Here is a 14,451-nt window from a genome sequence, read left to right as displayed (position 1 = left end):
ACTCAAAAATTATGTCCCAAAAGGATAAGAAAAGTTAGTTATGTTATATTTGTATGGCGCCTATATAAATCTTTTCTTACATTTCGAGCATCATTTTCAGTATTTGGAACAATACTGCAACATACATATGAGATTGGGCCAAATCATGAAAACATGAGGAAAAAAACAACAGAAGGGCTCTGATTACTGGAAAAATTATAAACTAAAATATAATTAATAATAACAAAAATAAGCACGCCCAAAACAAACAAAACAGGAAGGACCCAACGCAGCTCCAACACTGCTCCAGCCTCAAGTATCTGTTCCATCAGGTGCACACTGGCCAGCCACATGCCACCTGGTAGACCTGGAGTGCCCTTCCTCTCCACCCTGCCAAGCCAGTCCCACTCCCTCCTATTAATGGCTCACATTATTTCCCTTCTGTTGTATTTCCCACAAAACGTGGGATAAAAGAACATAAGGAATGGAGAAAGGAGACTGAGGAATTCAAACAAATTCCCATTCCTCTTCTGTATTATCTAAAAATTTTTAACATCCAATTCAGCCTTTGTTTTTATAGAGTGATGCGCAAAGGAAAGAAAGTACATGGAAGAGTGAGGGAGACAGAGTTAGACGGTAACACTGCTCAAATGGCATGAAGATGTTCATATACACTACCCACTCCTTCCTAATTTCTGAATACTTTACATAGTTGTGGAGAAATAGCTCTCCCATACAGCATCTCTGCTGAGCTGTGCATCTCACAGCACCCTTTCACAATTGGTACGTGCTCTACTTTAAAATGGTAAATCTTACTGGAGACACAAGATGATTTTGCTCACAAGTTTTATTTTTTGGATAGCACAAACTTAAACCATTCTCAAGATGTGCAGAAAGCAAACACATGTTAAAGAGAAAGTCATTGACAAAGCTGAGACAAGTTTTAGGTCAATTGCAGTAATATTCACAAGTTTAATTCTTTCCTCAGATTTTATTCACTACAGATCAAAAACTCTGTGCAACTGCTTCAGGTTACATCAACTGTATATGCTGTGCTTGGTATTCCTGAAGGTGTGATTATCTGCAGCACACAGACCACCTGTAGCATCATATGCATTTCAGATACCCCGAAAGAACAGGTAGTTGAAGAACTGGAGTTTTTTATTTGCTCAGCAAAGACTCTCTCACATTTCACCATTTTCTGTGAGATTATGAACCACCCTTTTTACTCATCCATCTCATGTATGTTGGAAAAGCAGTGCATTAGTATTTTTAGGTATGTAAAATCGTATTTGAAATCCAGAGTGGTTTCCAAAATTCCTTCGTAGCTCAGCTACCTGGAAAATCTTGGATGACAGTGCCCCTCTCTGGTCAGAAGAGATTAGTGCATGTTTACTGGTTTTACAAAACCAGGACCCTATCTCATAACTTTTAAAACTATTCAAAACTGATGGAGAGAAACAAAATGTTCAAATATTAACTCTAATGGAGATGAGCATTGTTTTCTTACTTATAACCAGAATACTCTGGCTGTTTTCACATGAAATCTAGAGCACACTGAGCTATCCACATCACCCAAGCACTCAGTTTATATTTGATATACTAATCAGGCAGCAAGATTTGATCAGTCCACTGTGTTCACAATGAAATTTATAGCAAAGGGACTGAAATTACCTGCATCTCTATCCATAGCTTCCACCTTTATGACTAGCTCCCCTGGATCCTGGTTTTCACGAACCGCAGTCTCATAAAGTTGCTGCAGAAATATTGGTCTCTCATCATTCACATCAAGAACAACGATGGTCAGAACTTGAGTTGCAGAGAGAGCTGGGCTGCCACCATCAATAGCCATGACCATCAGACTGTAGCGCTCCTGAACCTCACGGTCCAGAAGCTGGGCTGTACTTAGGAGTCCTGTTATAAAGAAATGAAGCTCCAGGTTAGGACGCTAGTTGGTCCAGCATTCACAGCTTCAGAGTAGCATCGCAGTGCACTCTGTGCCACTATTGCAAGGCTTCCAGACTGTGGAGCAGATCATTCCCTTCACAGTCACCCAGAAATACTCATTTTGACATCAGGGAAAATTGGGATTCATGGAAATTGAAGTGAAGTTGAAGTGATTTCTTTTTATTTAACTCCTGGCTTAAAGTTTTTACTTAGCTTTGTTTTCTTTTTGCACGTTAGTTCTACAATTAGCAGCTCTACATATAGCATCTACATATATCAATGTAGGTGCGTATACATGCTTTAAGTATGCATTGTGTAAAAATCTGAGTGAAATATTTCATTGCACACACTTTTTTCCCTGCTTCCCTCAATGCCCTACTGGAAGGCATTTCAGTACATCTGCACAACACAGTCACAGTGCCATGCATAAATTTCTGAGCTGAGTCTCACTGAGCATGCATATTGAAAGTAGCACCACCATGCTCATCACCAGGGGTAGAGTACCACAGTAATGTGGTATTTCAGTATTGCACGGTATATACTTCCAAATATGACCATGATAAGCACAGTGTATAGATTGTAGACAGAAGTTATAGTACCTGTGATTTTATCCAATATAAATGATTTGTTTTCATTGCCTGAAATGATGTGATATGTAACTTGCCCATTTCTTCCCTCGTCAGGATCCTTTGCGTTTATGTGGTGCACAAGGAAGCCCACCTCTGCATCCTCCACAACATAGGAAAGAGATGAAGACATGAAACTGGGACTGTTGTCATTGATATCTAGAATAACAATTTTTGCTGTCAGGGAATCAAGTCTGCGATCAGCCACGTTTATTGTCTGGTCTGTGGCAGACACTGTAAGGATCACAGAGCGAGTGATCTCCCTGTCCAGTGGAAATGCCGTGACCAAGGTGCCATACGAAGGGTGAATAAGAAATGGATTTTCAGCCATGCTACTCATTTCCACAGAATACTGTATTTTGCTGTTCAGAAAACTGCCATCTCCATCTTTTGCATTGAATGTGTAAACCAGAGTCCCAACAGGTACATTTTCCTCTATGCCAATCACTATGAAGTCATCTTGGAAACATGGGGAGTGGTCATTCTGATCTTCTACATTAATACTGAGGAACACGGTGTTATTCTGTGGAGGATTATTATTGTAATCCTTTATAAGAACTTGTAAAAGGAAGTGTGAAGCTGTTTCATAGTCAAGTTCCTTGGAAAGAAAAAGGTCTCCCGTCAAATTATCCAATTCGAAATGAACATCATCAACATCTTCAGCAATACTAAAATACAGCTTCCTGTTAGTTGCTAGATGATTACCAGGAAGCCTTACGGAAGTCAGTATTTGTGCAGGTTTAAAGTTCTCAGGTATGACCAAGTGCTTGAAATCTTGAGAGAAGACACCCCTCCATGGGGGAAGTGGGATTACCTATAACAGAAGCACAAAGACTGCCATATTTTCCCATTGGTATTAGAAGCAGTGTAATGAAAATTATTTTATTGACAGTTTAATCATTTATCATTTGTGGCTATGTAATTATACTAACTATGCCTAAAAGCCAGGAAACAAACTTGACATGTTCTAGCAGAGTTCAAACAGCCCTTGCCCAGTCACTCCATAATTCTCTCTTTCATTCCCACATGAAAAAAATAAGGGACAACATAGTCTATCATCACCTGATATGCAGGCATCCAAAGATAGGTGTCTCCAACATTGCTACTTCTGCCCCTGCTCCAGAGCACTTCAGCTGCCTTTCTCTCTGGGACAGCAGCTCAGCACTCTCACAGAGGGATTGCACAAGGAAGCATGGTGTGCTACACATTTTGCCAAACACAAACAGCACAGGTGACACCCAGTGACAGAGTGTGCAGAGGGCCATGGTCAGGCAGACCTGCTGCCCGCAGGAAGAGCACAGGCTGCCATTTCACACTCCCATGCAGAGCAGCCCTCTGTGAACCAGCACAAGTGAATGAGCTGTCCTCGCACAGACAGAGAATTCAGAAAATATATTAATATAGCTAATATAGCTGAGAAACAACATCTACTCCAACACGTGTTTTAGCTTCTATCTGTCCAGCTTCCAGATTTCCTCACTCAACAGAAAACGAATTAGACTAAAGAAATTTGAGACAACATGCTTATTTCCAAATTTTTCCTTTCTTCATTTTATTTCCCTGGATTCTTCCCGAACTGATTTTTCATTTTGTTATTATTTAAAAGAAAATAAGTATGCAGCATAGTTTTTCTACCTGTCCAATACAAACAAGTACCTGGATGAAAACAGCAGCGTGTTCTTGAAGGGAAGGCATCCCCTGATCCCTAGCAGTGACTGTCACTCTGTAGTTTGATCTCTCAGTATATGACAGAGACCGGGTCGTTCTCAGCTCCCCACTGACAGCATCAATCTGGAAGCATCCTGCACCCTCTTCTAAAGGGGAAAAAATGGGTATCAGTTATTACAGATCTCTTTAGCTTGCCAAATGCCTCCATGGCACTGAACATGGTAATTAACGAGTAAGGAGGAGGATGACAGAAAGGAAAGGGAACTCTTGCAGGCGTTTGGATTTCACAGGCTTATTTGGTTCAATTCATTTAATAAATAATTATTATAACCTGTTTACTGTGGATTTTAAAATTCAGAGAGAGAAACACCACGGAGTACCAAAGCAACTGCTCACTTTTGTGTTGATGTTGCTCACATTAATGGTGTGTGCATCAGGAGTGCAGCAAAAACCCCAGGACTGCCACTCCTGTTTCCAACCAAAGTTGGCAAGCAGAGCCAGAGAAGGCCTTTCTCTCTGAAGTGGCGTGAAGGGTCAGTTAGGTGGTGCTGGATACACAGCTGGCTCATGTCCCTGGTGGACTATGAGTCAGCAAAGAAACCCCTGTACCCCTAAAACAATGCAACCACAGTGACGCAGCCTGCCCTGCCTCTGCCCTGAACAGGGAGACATCGGGGGCTGACTAGCATCTTACACTGATTTGTTCCAAAGCAACGTGAATATTGGAAATTAAGTTTTCATCCATCACCAAGGACTGTCCTCATGCTAATAATTGGCAAGTTCTAATTAAAATTACTACAAGTAGTTGCATCATATAACATTTATTTCAGTTTCAAAGAAAAAGAACTACCACAGAAGAGTCAACAGGTCTTTGCAATTTCTTCTCCACTTTCAGGGAGCACAACAGAAATCACTCCCAGTCTTTAGTAAAATTGGAAAATATGTAGTATTTGATGTACATTACTAGAAACTGAGAAAATCAAATTTGTCCTAACTACTTCTCTCTTAAAATAGTACACAAACAATTTTGCTACATGAATTTTTAATAAGGTGTGCTGGTGGGTTAAACAAAGTCATGTAGTGTAACAGCTGCTATTCTAATAAGAAACTGTGGTAAAAATAAATTCAATGCAGATGTAGTACAAAAAATACCCATAAAAAACTGTATTTCCATAGGCACCTAAGCGAGCATGAAGCTGTTTATATTCTCCAAATCTGCACATGAAAATTAGTTAGCTGCACATATAAGTATTCATTCATATACCCAGTCACATTGCCTCTAACTGCAAAATACTTGCACCTGTAGAATTTGAACAAACACTGAGCTCGCTAGTTAGAAAACAGAGTTTTCTAACAAATAATTTTTCCCAATATTATTCTGTTATTTTTGACTGACTATAGGTTTTTAATGCTCCACAAGTCCCTTCTGGGTTGACTCTCACAGTCTGGAACAAAATGAGGAAATTGCCAACAAAAGGAAGCAATATGTAGTGACAATTATATTGAATGATACAGTCTCACATTCTGCATTGCAATAGTTTCAAAATATTAATGCTGCCATATTACCGTTTTCATAAATTGCTTTTGGTTACCTTTCAGTTTTAGGTCCCAACAGTATATCTACATGCATAGATATGCTATTTTGTCCAATATAATGCTTCATGACACAAAACCCCAGCTAAGCAAAACAGCAAAGAAGATATGAAAAAGAGAACACAATGTGAATTGTATGTAAATATTTTTAACATTTTGCTAAAATTGACATTTAAAATAATTAATAGTGAGAGCTAACACAAAAAACAGTAAGTTTCTTTTTTTTTTTTTCTTTTTTTTTTTTTTTTTTTCCCAGTCAAAATAGATCTGTAGTTACAAAATTGAGCCAAAATAGAATACTGGAAAACAAGAAAATACTGCACATACATAACTGCAGTCTGAGCTAGAAGCTACAAGGATTTACCACTGCTCCAGCAGTAACTGAGGATGGTCAGTATCTCTACCATAAAGACCGATACTCATTTTTCTATTTGAAGTAACAGAGCACATAGTTAAGGTCAACTGAAACAGGCATCATTCAGAGCTTCAGGAGGGCTGACGCTTATCTGACAGGAGAAAGGAATTTACATTTCTGAATAACATAAAAGAACCGGTCAGAAAAGAAACTACTGTAGCGTTACTCATTAGAGACTATCATTCTTCTAAAATCCAAGAATTGCTTGAAACCATCAATTTAGCGTATTTTAATGGAGACTTAAGTAACAAGACAGTCTGCTCATGTTGGGAAGAGCCTGTATAACCAGAAACCTTAGGAACATCCATTATGGAATTGTTTCTTATTTTTGTCTTTTTATCTGGTACCACACTATTAAGACAGTCAAAGCTGAAATGCCTTGGTTTTATTTTACTAACATTTTTATCAGTCTATTTTTTATTTTCTTTCTAGACAATTTCAAAGTGGAGACATTTGATCCTAAATCTAAACAAATAAATAAATAAATAAACCAAGAAAAAAAAATCTTGCCATGCAATGGATTTCCCTTCATCTACAAACAGCTTTTTATGCTATATTCTGATGCTAAACCGTTTTCTTCAATTTCTGATTTTCAAAAGCCTTCTTAAACAGCCAATCTTGCTTTGCCACTGATTTAACAGATGACACATGCTAAGAGAACAGGCAGATCACTTAAATACTTTTGCCCAAGATAACAGAGGGCAAGTGAACGTAAGTCCTTGCTTGCTCACTTTCTAAATACACTCCAAATCCTCCACGTTATTTTCTGGGGAGCTCAAAGCAATGAAAAAGGTGGTTTTAAGTTGTATGCTCAAAGAGTTGTTTCTCTAAAAGCTCATGCTCCCTGCACTTCCAGAAACATTTGCCCAACTTTCATCTCTGTAAGTCACCTGAATTAGGCAACTTCTCCTTTTATCATACATCCTGTGGGTTTCCCCTTATGCACAAAGAAAAAAAGTATGAGACAAATGGATCAGAAAGGAGTTAGAGAAGAGCAAACAAACCATGGAACAGAAAAATATGTATGTCAGCGACTAGACTCCAATGCCACCACAATTTCTTCTTGTGCTTTTAACTCTACTCTAGCCTGCCAATAAACCAATACACTGTTTCACTCAGGTTTTCTAGCTCTTCATTGCCTGACCTGTCCACCAGGCTTTCATTCACTTGAGTTCTCCAAAGACCAGGCACTTATTCAACTCTGTGCTCTCAAACACAACCACAGAATCCGCAAATTTGGACAAAAATATTGCAATGCAATGTGTGGCTGTGAACCTTGGGAGAACATTCAAGCCTTCCAGGAGGACTGGCACCCAGGCAAAATGGCCCAAAAAGCAGACAGAAAGCAGCACAAGATTTTCCCCCCAAAGCAGCAACCTCAGTACGCAGCCTAATTTCCCAAAGAAATGTATTTTACGTAGTCTTTAAAATACTTGGTGCCTTGGCCATCTCATTGTCCTTTGAGATAAAATTAAAATTGTTTTTCTTAATAGAAAAGAAGTAAGCAGTGCCATGGCTCTGAAATAGCTTGAACACCGTGGGGCTGCTGCAGAACTGTAGCCCTCCGCCAGGCTTGGAATGCTCCCCACATGATGCTTACACAACACGCTGGAGTGAATCGCAAATACTGGCTTTTCACTTGTCTACATTCAACACTTGCCAGTTTGTGTCTTAGCAGTGAAAACTAGTCTTCTCACAGCACTCTAGTGGTCAAGTTTTAATGTATTTGCAGATTAGGTCCAATGGCAATTGTAAAAGCCTCTACTTTGCCAGTGCTACTCTTAGCACACAAGCAATCATTTATGAAGCACTATACCAGAAATGAGCCTGTATTTTTAAAGTCTATAATATAACCTATTGACAATAATAAAGGCAGCCATAAGGGATAACAAACATATCTGGGATTTACTTCCTTTTGAATTAGGTAGTGATACTACAAAAGTGAGGGGGGTATGACCATATGATCATGCATTTCCAGACATGAACGTGTAGGGATGATTTGTTTTCATTTTCTTGGAAAAGTGAGGGGCATTTTGAAGGAAATACACTCTGAAAGGTGATTCCTCCCAACATTTTTATTTCTTGACATTTTACTTTACAGATTTTTGCTTGTTTAATTTGTTGACATTTGTTACTAGCCCTCCTGCATAGCTTAATCTATTGTTTCTGTTGTTATCTATTGTTACATTTCTTTGACGTATTTCTTTTTCTCCAGTCCTCCAATTAACCAGGTAACTGTGTTTAGTAAGTATGGCTTTAAATCAGATCATATTTCTTCCTCAGATTTTAGCACTGAACCGTGTCCCCAAACTAGAAAACACTGTTTTAAATATAAACCAAGCAAGAACTTCACCATGAAACAAAAGAGCAGATGTTAAAGCCAACCAAAAAGCAATGACAAAAATTAGTATCAGAGTAGCTCAGCTGTTTCTGGAATTGTTTATCAGAAAGATATCTAGTTCCAAGACTTAGAGAGCTATTTTAGTATTGCTTTTTGTTGTTGCTTATTTTTGCTGCTGTTTTTATTCTTTTGTCCTTTCTAGAGACAGCATTTACAAGATCAGTCATATTTTGTGTTGCTAATCATTTTTGTATTTTGAATTCTTTCTCATAGAGGGGACTTGATGGCTCTACAGAGAAGCCAAAAGAAAATCCAGTGTGCTGTTTGAAGGGATTCAGTGAGATTTGCTGAGAGGCAGCAACCCCTTAAGAATACTTCCCATGGTTGCCAGACCATCACCCACCAAACAAAGGGTTGGATACTACCCATTCTGCAGTTTCCTTTTTTCTTCCAAATCCCTTTGGAAGAGGTGGTCACTTGTAGCCAAATTAATGCAATAAAAATATGGCAATAAAATTTAAGACTGATTACCGAAATACATCTCAACTGCAAAGGTTTCAATAGAGTTGTTAAATGTCTCATTTCTTTAAGCATCTCTTGGTGGATGAGAGCAGAGTTAACTCTCTGGCCGCTGTGAATTTCGGATCTTAAAATCCTTCCATTACCCCACAGAAGTCCAAAGGGTATGTAAAGACACATTATAACATAATCCAAAGGAATCTTTCAGTAATTTCACCCTTGGCAAGAAGAGGCTTCAGACTCCCTTTCCCTTGAAGATCGAGGAATAAAGTAGCTTTATGGTATTTTGTTCTTTACTCAGCAGTGACAAATAATCATAATGAGTTTAAACCAACTGAGCACCCATCTGCACTCTGCCTAAGGAGGAAAGAATACCTGAGAAAAGCTGCTGAGCAGACAGAAATATTGGAAATGCTTTCTTTCTCTGATGAAACAGTGTATTGAATGTGAAAATTATCACAATGATACACCAAGCTTAAAAGACATTGATTGCAGTAAGCCAGTAAAATAGAGCAGGTACAAAATAAAAGAAAGTTCAGTTCTTGGCATCTTTTGCTGCTTTGAACCAAAAACAAATTAAAACAGGAGGAAGAGACATTTTCCTCACTGTTTGCAGATGGAAGTCTCCCTTGTGTAAAAATGTAGTAAGTGATACCTGACAAAAATAGATGACATCTATGTCTCTTAGCAGTATCCATGCCTCAGTCCCACTCACATTCTCATTTAGGACTACTCTGCCACTGATTCCACTGCCAATAAAGTTGGGTGCTACATCTGAGTTCAGGGAAAAACTAAAAAGGAGAAGTGTTCTTAAGCAGCAATGCTATATCAGGCTAACACAAGGCTAAAAAAAGGCTAATAATAATATGAACTAAAAACCACAAGCCTCGTTGTTTGCCCAGATAATCCGCTGATCCTTCTGATCCCTGTCTCAGACTGTCAAGAACCATTCTTCTAGCAGGAAAATTTTCAGCTGGTCATTGGAAAAGGAAGATCATCTTTCCTTTCTGATGTTAAACAACTGACTGAAACACTAAACTGTACTGTACAAGATCATGGTCCTAATCCTTTGTGAGTACTGTCTGAATGCTCTCTGGCTGGCCACAAAAGCAACCAAGCCCTTGGGAAAGCAGGGCAGCAGGGAAGGAAGGGAAAGAAGGAAGCTCCTCATGCCTCCAGAGATGCTTAATTAGATACATAATGGTCCTATTTACATGATACATAATGGTCCTCTTTACACAGGCACCATTACTTTAATAGAGACAAGAGAGATGTGAAATCCTGCGTGTATACATGTATATGCCAGTTTGAAAACTCTATTTCATTGCATTTTTCCTTATGAATTCCACTTTAAATTCTTACCTGATTCCATTGAATATAGTATGACACCGTTGTTCCCAGAATCAAAGTCCTTTGCAAAGATAGTGGTGATAAGTGTTCCTGATGGCTGCCCTTCCAGAACCTGTCATCAAGCAATTTATAAATAACTTACAAACACGAATGCAACACGGAGCCTTAAAACAAATTCATCTCCTTAGCACAAAAGTTTAGTGCTTCTGTGTTTTACATTTTAGTGATGTTTATGGTCAGTGCAAATAACATTTCAGAAAAAGGTTAATGCAGTTTATCAATCCCCTTTTACTGTCTGCATATATATATATAGCATATATCACTAATTAATATATATATATATATTAATATAACAGATTTGGAGGTCAGAATTTTTTAAAAAAATCTACTACATGCATAAACAAAATTATATACACATCCTTTGTATCTAGCAGTCTACAAGGGTGGGAAATCATTTTGCAAGTTTTGAAAGTTCTGCATATATCAGGGTCTAAATTTAGAATCTGCTATGTCTCTGTTTCGGTGTTATACTGTTCCTGTTTAATGATTTTTCAGTTCTACAGCAAAAAGGCAATTTAAATACTTTAGGGGTGATAAATTATTCATTTCACATTGATCAAAAAACTTCTGGCTGGTAGATGAATCTCAATTAATTAACCTTAACTGAATCTCAGTTAGATCAGGCATTGCAGGCAGTATGCTGGGCAGGCAGACTGGAAAACGTCTCATTGTGACTGACTGCTTCACTCTGCAGTGCGCCCAGGTAGCAGCCTGACCACAGGCACTGCACGAAGTGCAGTGTCCGGAATGCAGACTGAAACCCAATTTACAGTTCGAGCTATTGCCACAGGGTGGTGCTCAGAACAAGCCCTAACTACGCAGCACAGGCTGGGCAAGGGCTTCTACAGACCTTGGCGCTTAGCTCTTTTCCAGGTGCAACCTGGGGGAAGATAGGCTTGTTATCGTTGATGTCCATCACCGAGATGTATACAACTGCTGTGGCATTAAGTCGCGGTGACCCATGATCAGTCACTAGCACAGTTAACTGGTGGTGAGCTTGTTTCTCATGATCTAATGCAACCCAGTTTATAATTTCACCTGAGGGACAAAGAAAATGAGGGAGAAAAGGAGTTAGATATTATTATGTTAGTACCATTCTTATGACACGCAGTAATGATATGTCCTTTGATAGACCTTGCTGCTGATATCAAACCATAGTTTTCCAAGCTCCAACCTGTAGAAGTGTTTTGTCAGTCAAAGTGTGTGCTTGTACTTTAGTACTACATTACATTCTTTGCCATACTCTAGGTAGCCCCAAGCAAAGGTACAAAACATTTCAAACCAATATACTGACCTTCCAAACAAATCTACCTATCCCTTTCTTCATCACATTTCAAGACAGATAATCTATGAGCACGGGGTTTTAACTACCGATAAATGGCATTTACTATGCCCTTGGGTTAGGAAATTCTCAGTACAACATCTGTAAGTTAATCAGGAAGCCTTATGTCTCCTACACGTTTTGGTAAGCCCAGTAAATAAATCTGACCAAATCTCATCCCCATCTGCTCAGCCATACTCAATATAGCCAAAGATTTGTGGATGACCAAAGTCCTTCACACAGATAAGCACATATTAAGATGATCTTCGTTAATTCCTTTGTTTGCCTTTAAATTTCCATAAATGCACTCAATGAACCTGCTCTGAAATGAGAATTTTGAGATTTAGAGAAAGAAATCCTACGAGAGCCTCTTCACTGCACATGAGAACAGGATCTCTGGGAAACGGTCAGATTTTTGCTCATTACACGTTTTGCCTAATTGCATTATTTGTAGCACCCGCATTCCTTACTGGAAGGAATTCCCCTCCTCTGGGCTTTCTGTGTCGTGTTTTGCATCGTTACACTGCGCGGATATAGTATTTATCACACAAGGCATTTAGGATTCACTGCAGAGCACACCGTGTGGTGAAGAATTTCTCTCAGCCAACCTGTTTTTGTGGTAGCCTATACAACATGAATTCCATTTGGATGTAGCTTGCAGAAGCTTTAACAAATGTTTTAAAACATTAACCATCAAATATCATAGTCACCCTTATAGTTACTTATGGCTGATCTGTACTTTTCAACTTTACCTGATCACAGGCAATTAAGTTCCTCATATAATCTATTGAAGCTATAATTTAAAACTCCCTTTTTTAAAATTTGGAACAGTCAGAACTTATAACCAAGTGGTCAGAATGAAGCCATGAAAAATCAGATCCTAAGGGTTAGTTTATCCTTCATCAACATATATTAGATTTATTTCACTCCCCAAATTTTGAAGTGTTTAGTTAGAATATTTGTGTACCAACCCAAGATTCATGGCAGTTCCTGAAAGCTTTCCACTGTTTCCATTCCCTTAGGGAGGGCTGCTTTCCAAAAGCAATATTAGGCAGATTATAAATCATAAAAACACTACCTGTGTTGGAATTCATCTTGAAATACTTTCCATCAGACAGGAGGAAATAAGCAAGTTGTCCATTTCTTCCCGAGTCTTTGTCAACAGCTGTGACAGTGCCAACCACACCCCTGGGGACTGGATTTTCTTCCATTTTGAAGAAGTAGCTCTCAGGCATAAACACAGGGGAATTATCATTCTCATCCAGGACATTAACTATTACTGATGTACTTGCATTTTGCATGGAGTTTTCATCCTCTGAGGTGCTGACCAGGGCTCTAAAACTTAGTAACTGTGCATATTCATAGTTCAAATGTTTCCGAAGATAAATCCAGCCAGTATCAGCTCTGATTCCAAATGCAACAGAATCTGTGCTAGACTCTAAGGAATACGTCAGCTTGGAGGTAACACCATGTGGATTAAGTGAGTGGGCTTGAATCTGAAGGATTTGGGCACCTGGAGGGGTAGCTTCACTGACTTCTACTTGATACACCAAGTTCTGAAAAACCAAAGTAGGGCCCATCTTCTGCTCTTCAATAATCACTGTCAATAACAGCAAAGAACTCAGAGGAGGACTTCCATGGTCTTCAGCTGCTATGTGTAGAGTATATTCCTGCTGTTTATCCTCAAACACCGTCCTGGTGAGATTTACCACTCCAAGGCTTGGATCAATGCTAAATGCATTTGACTGATTGCTTGCAAGACTGTATTTGATTGCCCCATTTAGGCCACTGTCTTTATCATCTGCATGAGCAATGTAGACAGCAGTACCAGGAGGCTGGGTGTGTGAAATGATTACCTTATCCGATTTAGTAAGAAATACTGGAGGGTTGTCATTAACATCTATCACAGATATGTTGACCTGGGTGCTACTGTAGACAGGAGAGTTGCCCAATTGTGACTGAACTGTGAGCATCACGACAGATTGGGTTTCGTGGTCAAGCTTTTCCTTGGTGCGGATGATACCAAACCGGGGGTCAATATAGAACCTTCCTTGTGGGTCACCAGAGGAAATTCTATAAGAAACCACTTCTACAGAATCTAGAAATTGAAATAATAAGCAAAAGAAACAACAAAAACAAAGTGAGACCATTACAGTTCATAAGAACAGCTGTGAAGAAGGAATGCTGTTAAAATTAGCAGAATAGATGTAAGCTACACAGATGTTTGACTTTCTTAGGCTTTATATGCTTCTTTGTTCCCATCCCTGGAGCAGTAAAATAAATACTGCACAGGTTTGATCTGAGTGTATATAGTTTGCCCATTTGTGCACTGTTTTTTTTTCCTCTCACGGGTATGATAAAACTCTATAGAGAAAATAGTATAATAGCCTCTTGTTTTCCTCTGATCTAAAGCACAGAAAAAAGCCCCTATAAATTAGTCTTAAGGGAATAATTTCATTATAACCAGGCATTCACTACAGCAAGGAATGAAACAGGTAGCAGTTCCCTGAAAGAATGGTATTTTACTGAACTTACTGTTCATGGATGGCCATTGCTGTAACTGGCATACTAGATGCTATCTAAACCAAAAGTTATCTAAAGTCTTTCTGACAAAGCTTCCCTGCAGCTGCTA

At 38.9% G+C, this 14,451-nt stretch overlaps 1 protein-coding gene across 1 annotated transcript in view; it reads right to left on the bottom strand.

Annotated features, from left to right (window-relative positions):
• DCHS2 (dachsous cadherin-related 2) overlaps nt 1-14,451 on the bottom strand; it is a gene marked incomplete at its 5' end in the record, with an annotated part of 106,167 nt that overhangs the window by 27,006 nt on the left and 64,710 nt on the right. Inside the window, 6 exons of the mRNA XM_082758633.1 lie at nt 1,654-1,893; nt 2,526-3,366; nt 4,209-4,366; nt 10,451-10,550; nt 11,349-11,536; nt 12,898-13,917. Coding sequence (XP_082614759.1) covers nt 1,654-1,893; nt 2,526-3,366; nt 4,209-4,366; nt 10,451-10,550; nt 11,349-11,536; nt 12,898-13,917 — 2,547 coding nt within the window. The remainder of the gene's footprint in view (nt 1-1,653; nt 1,894-2,525; nt 3,367-4,208; nt 4,367-10,450; nt 10,551-11,348; nt 11,537-12,897; nt 13,918-14,451) is intronic.

This window comes from Aythya marila (assembly GCF_965140915.1).
Source record: "Aythya marila genome assembly, chromosome: 4".
NCBI lineage: Eukaryota > Metazoa > Chordata > Aves > Anseriformes > Anatidae > Aythya > Aythya marila.
Note: the sequence above shows the minus strand (reverse complement) of the source record. Positions and strands in the feature narration are given on the sequence as shown.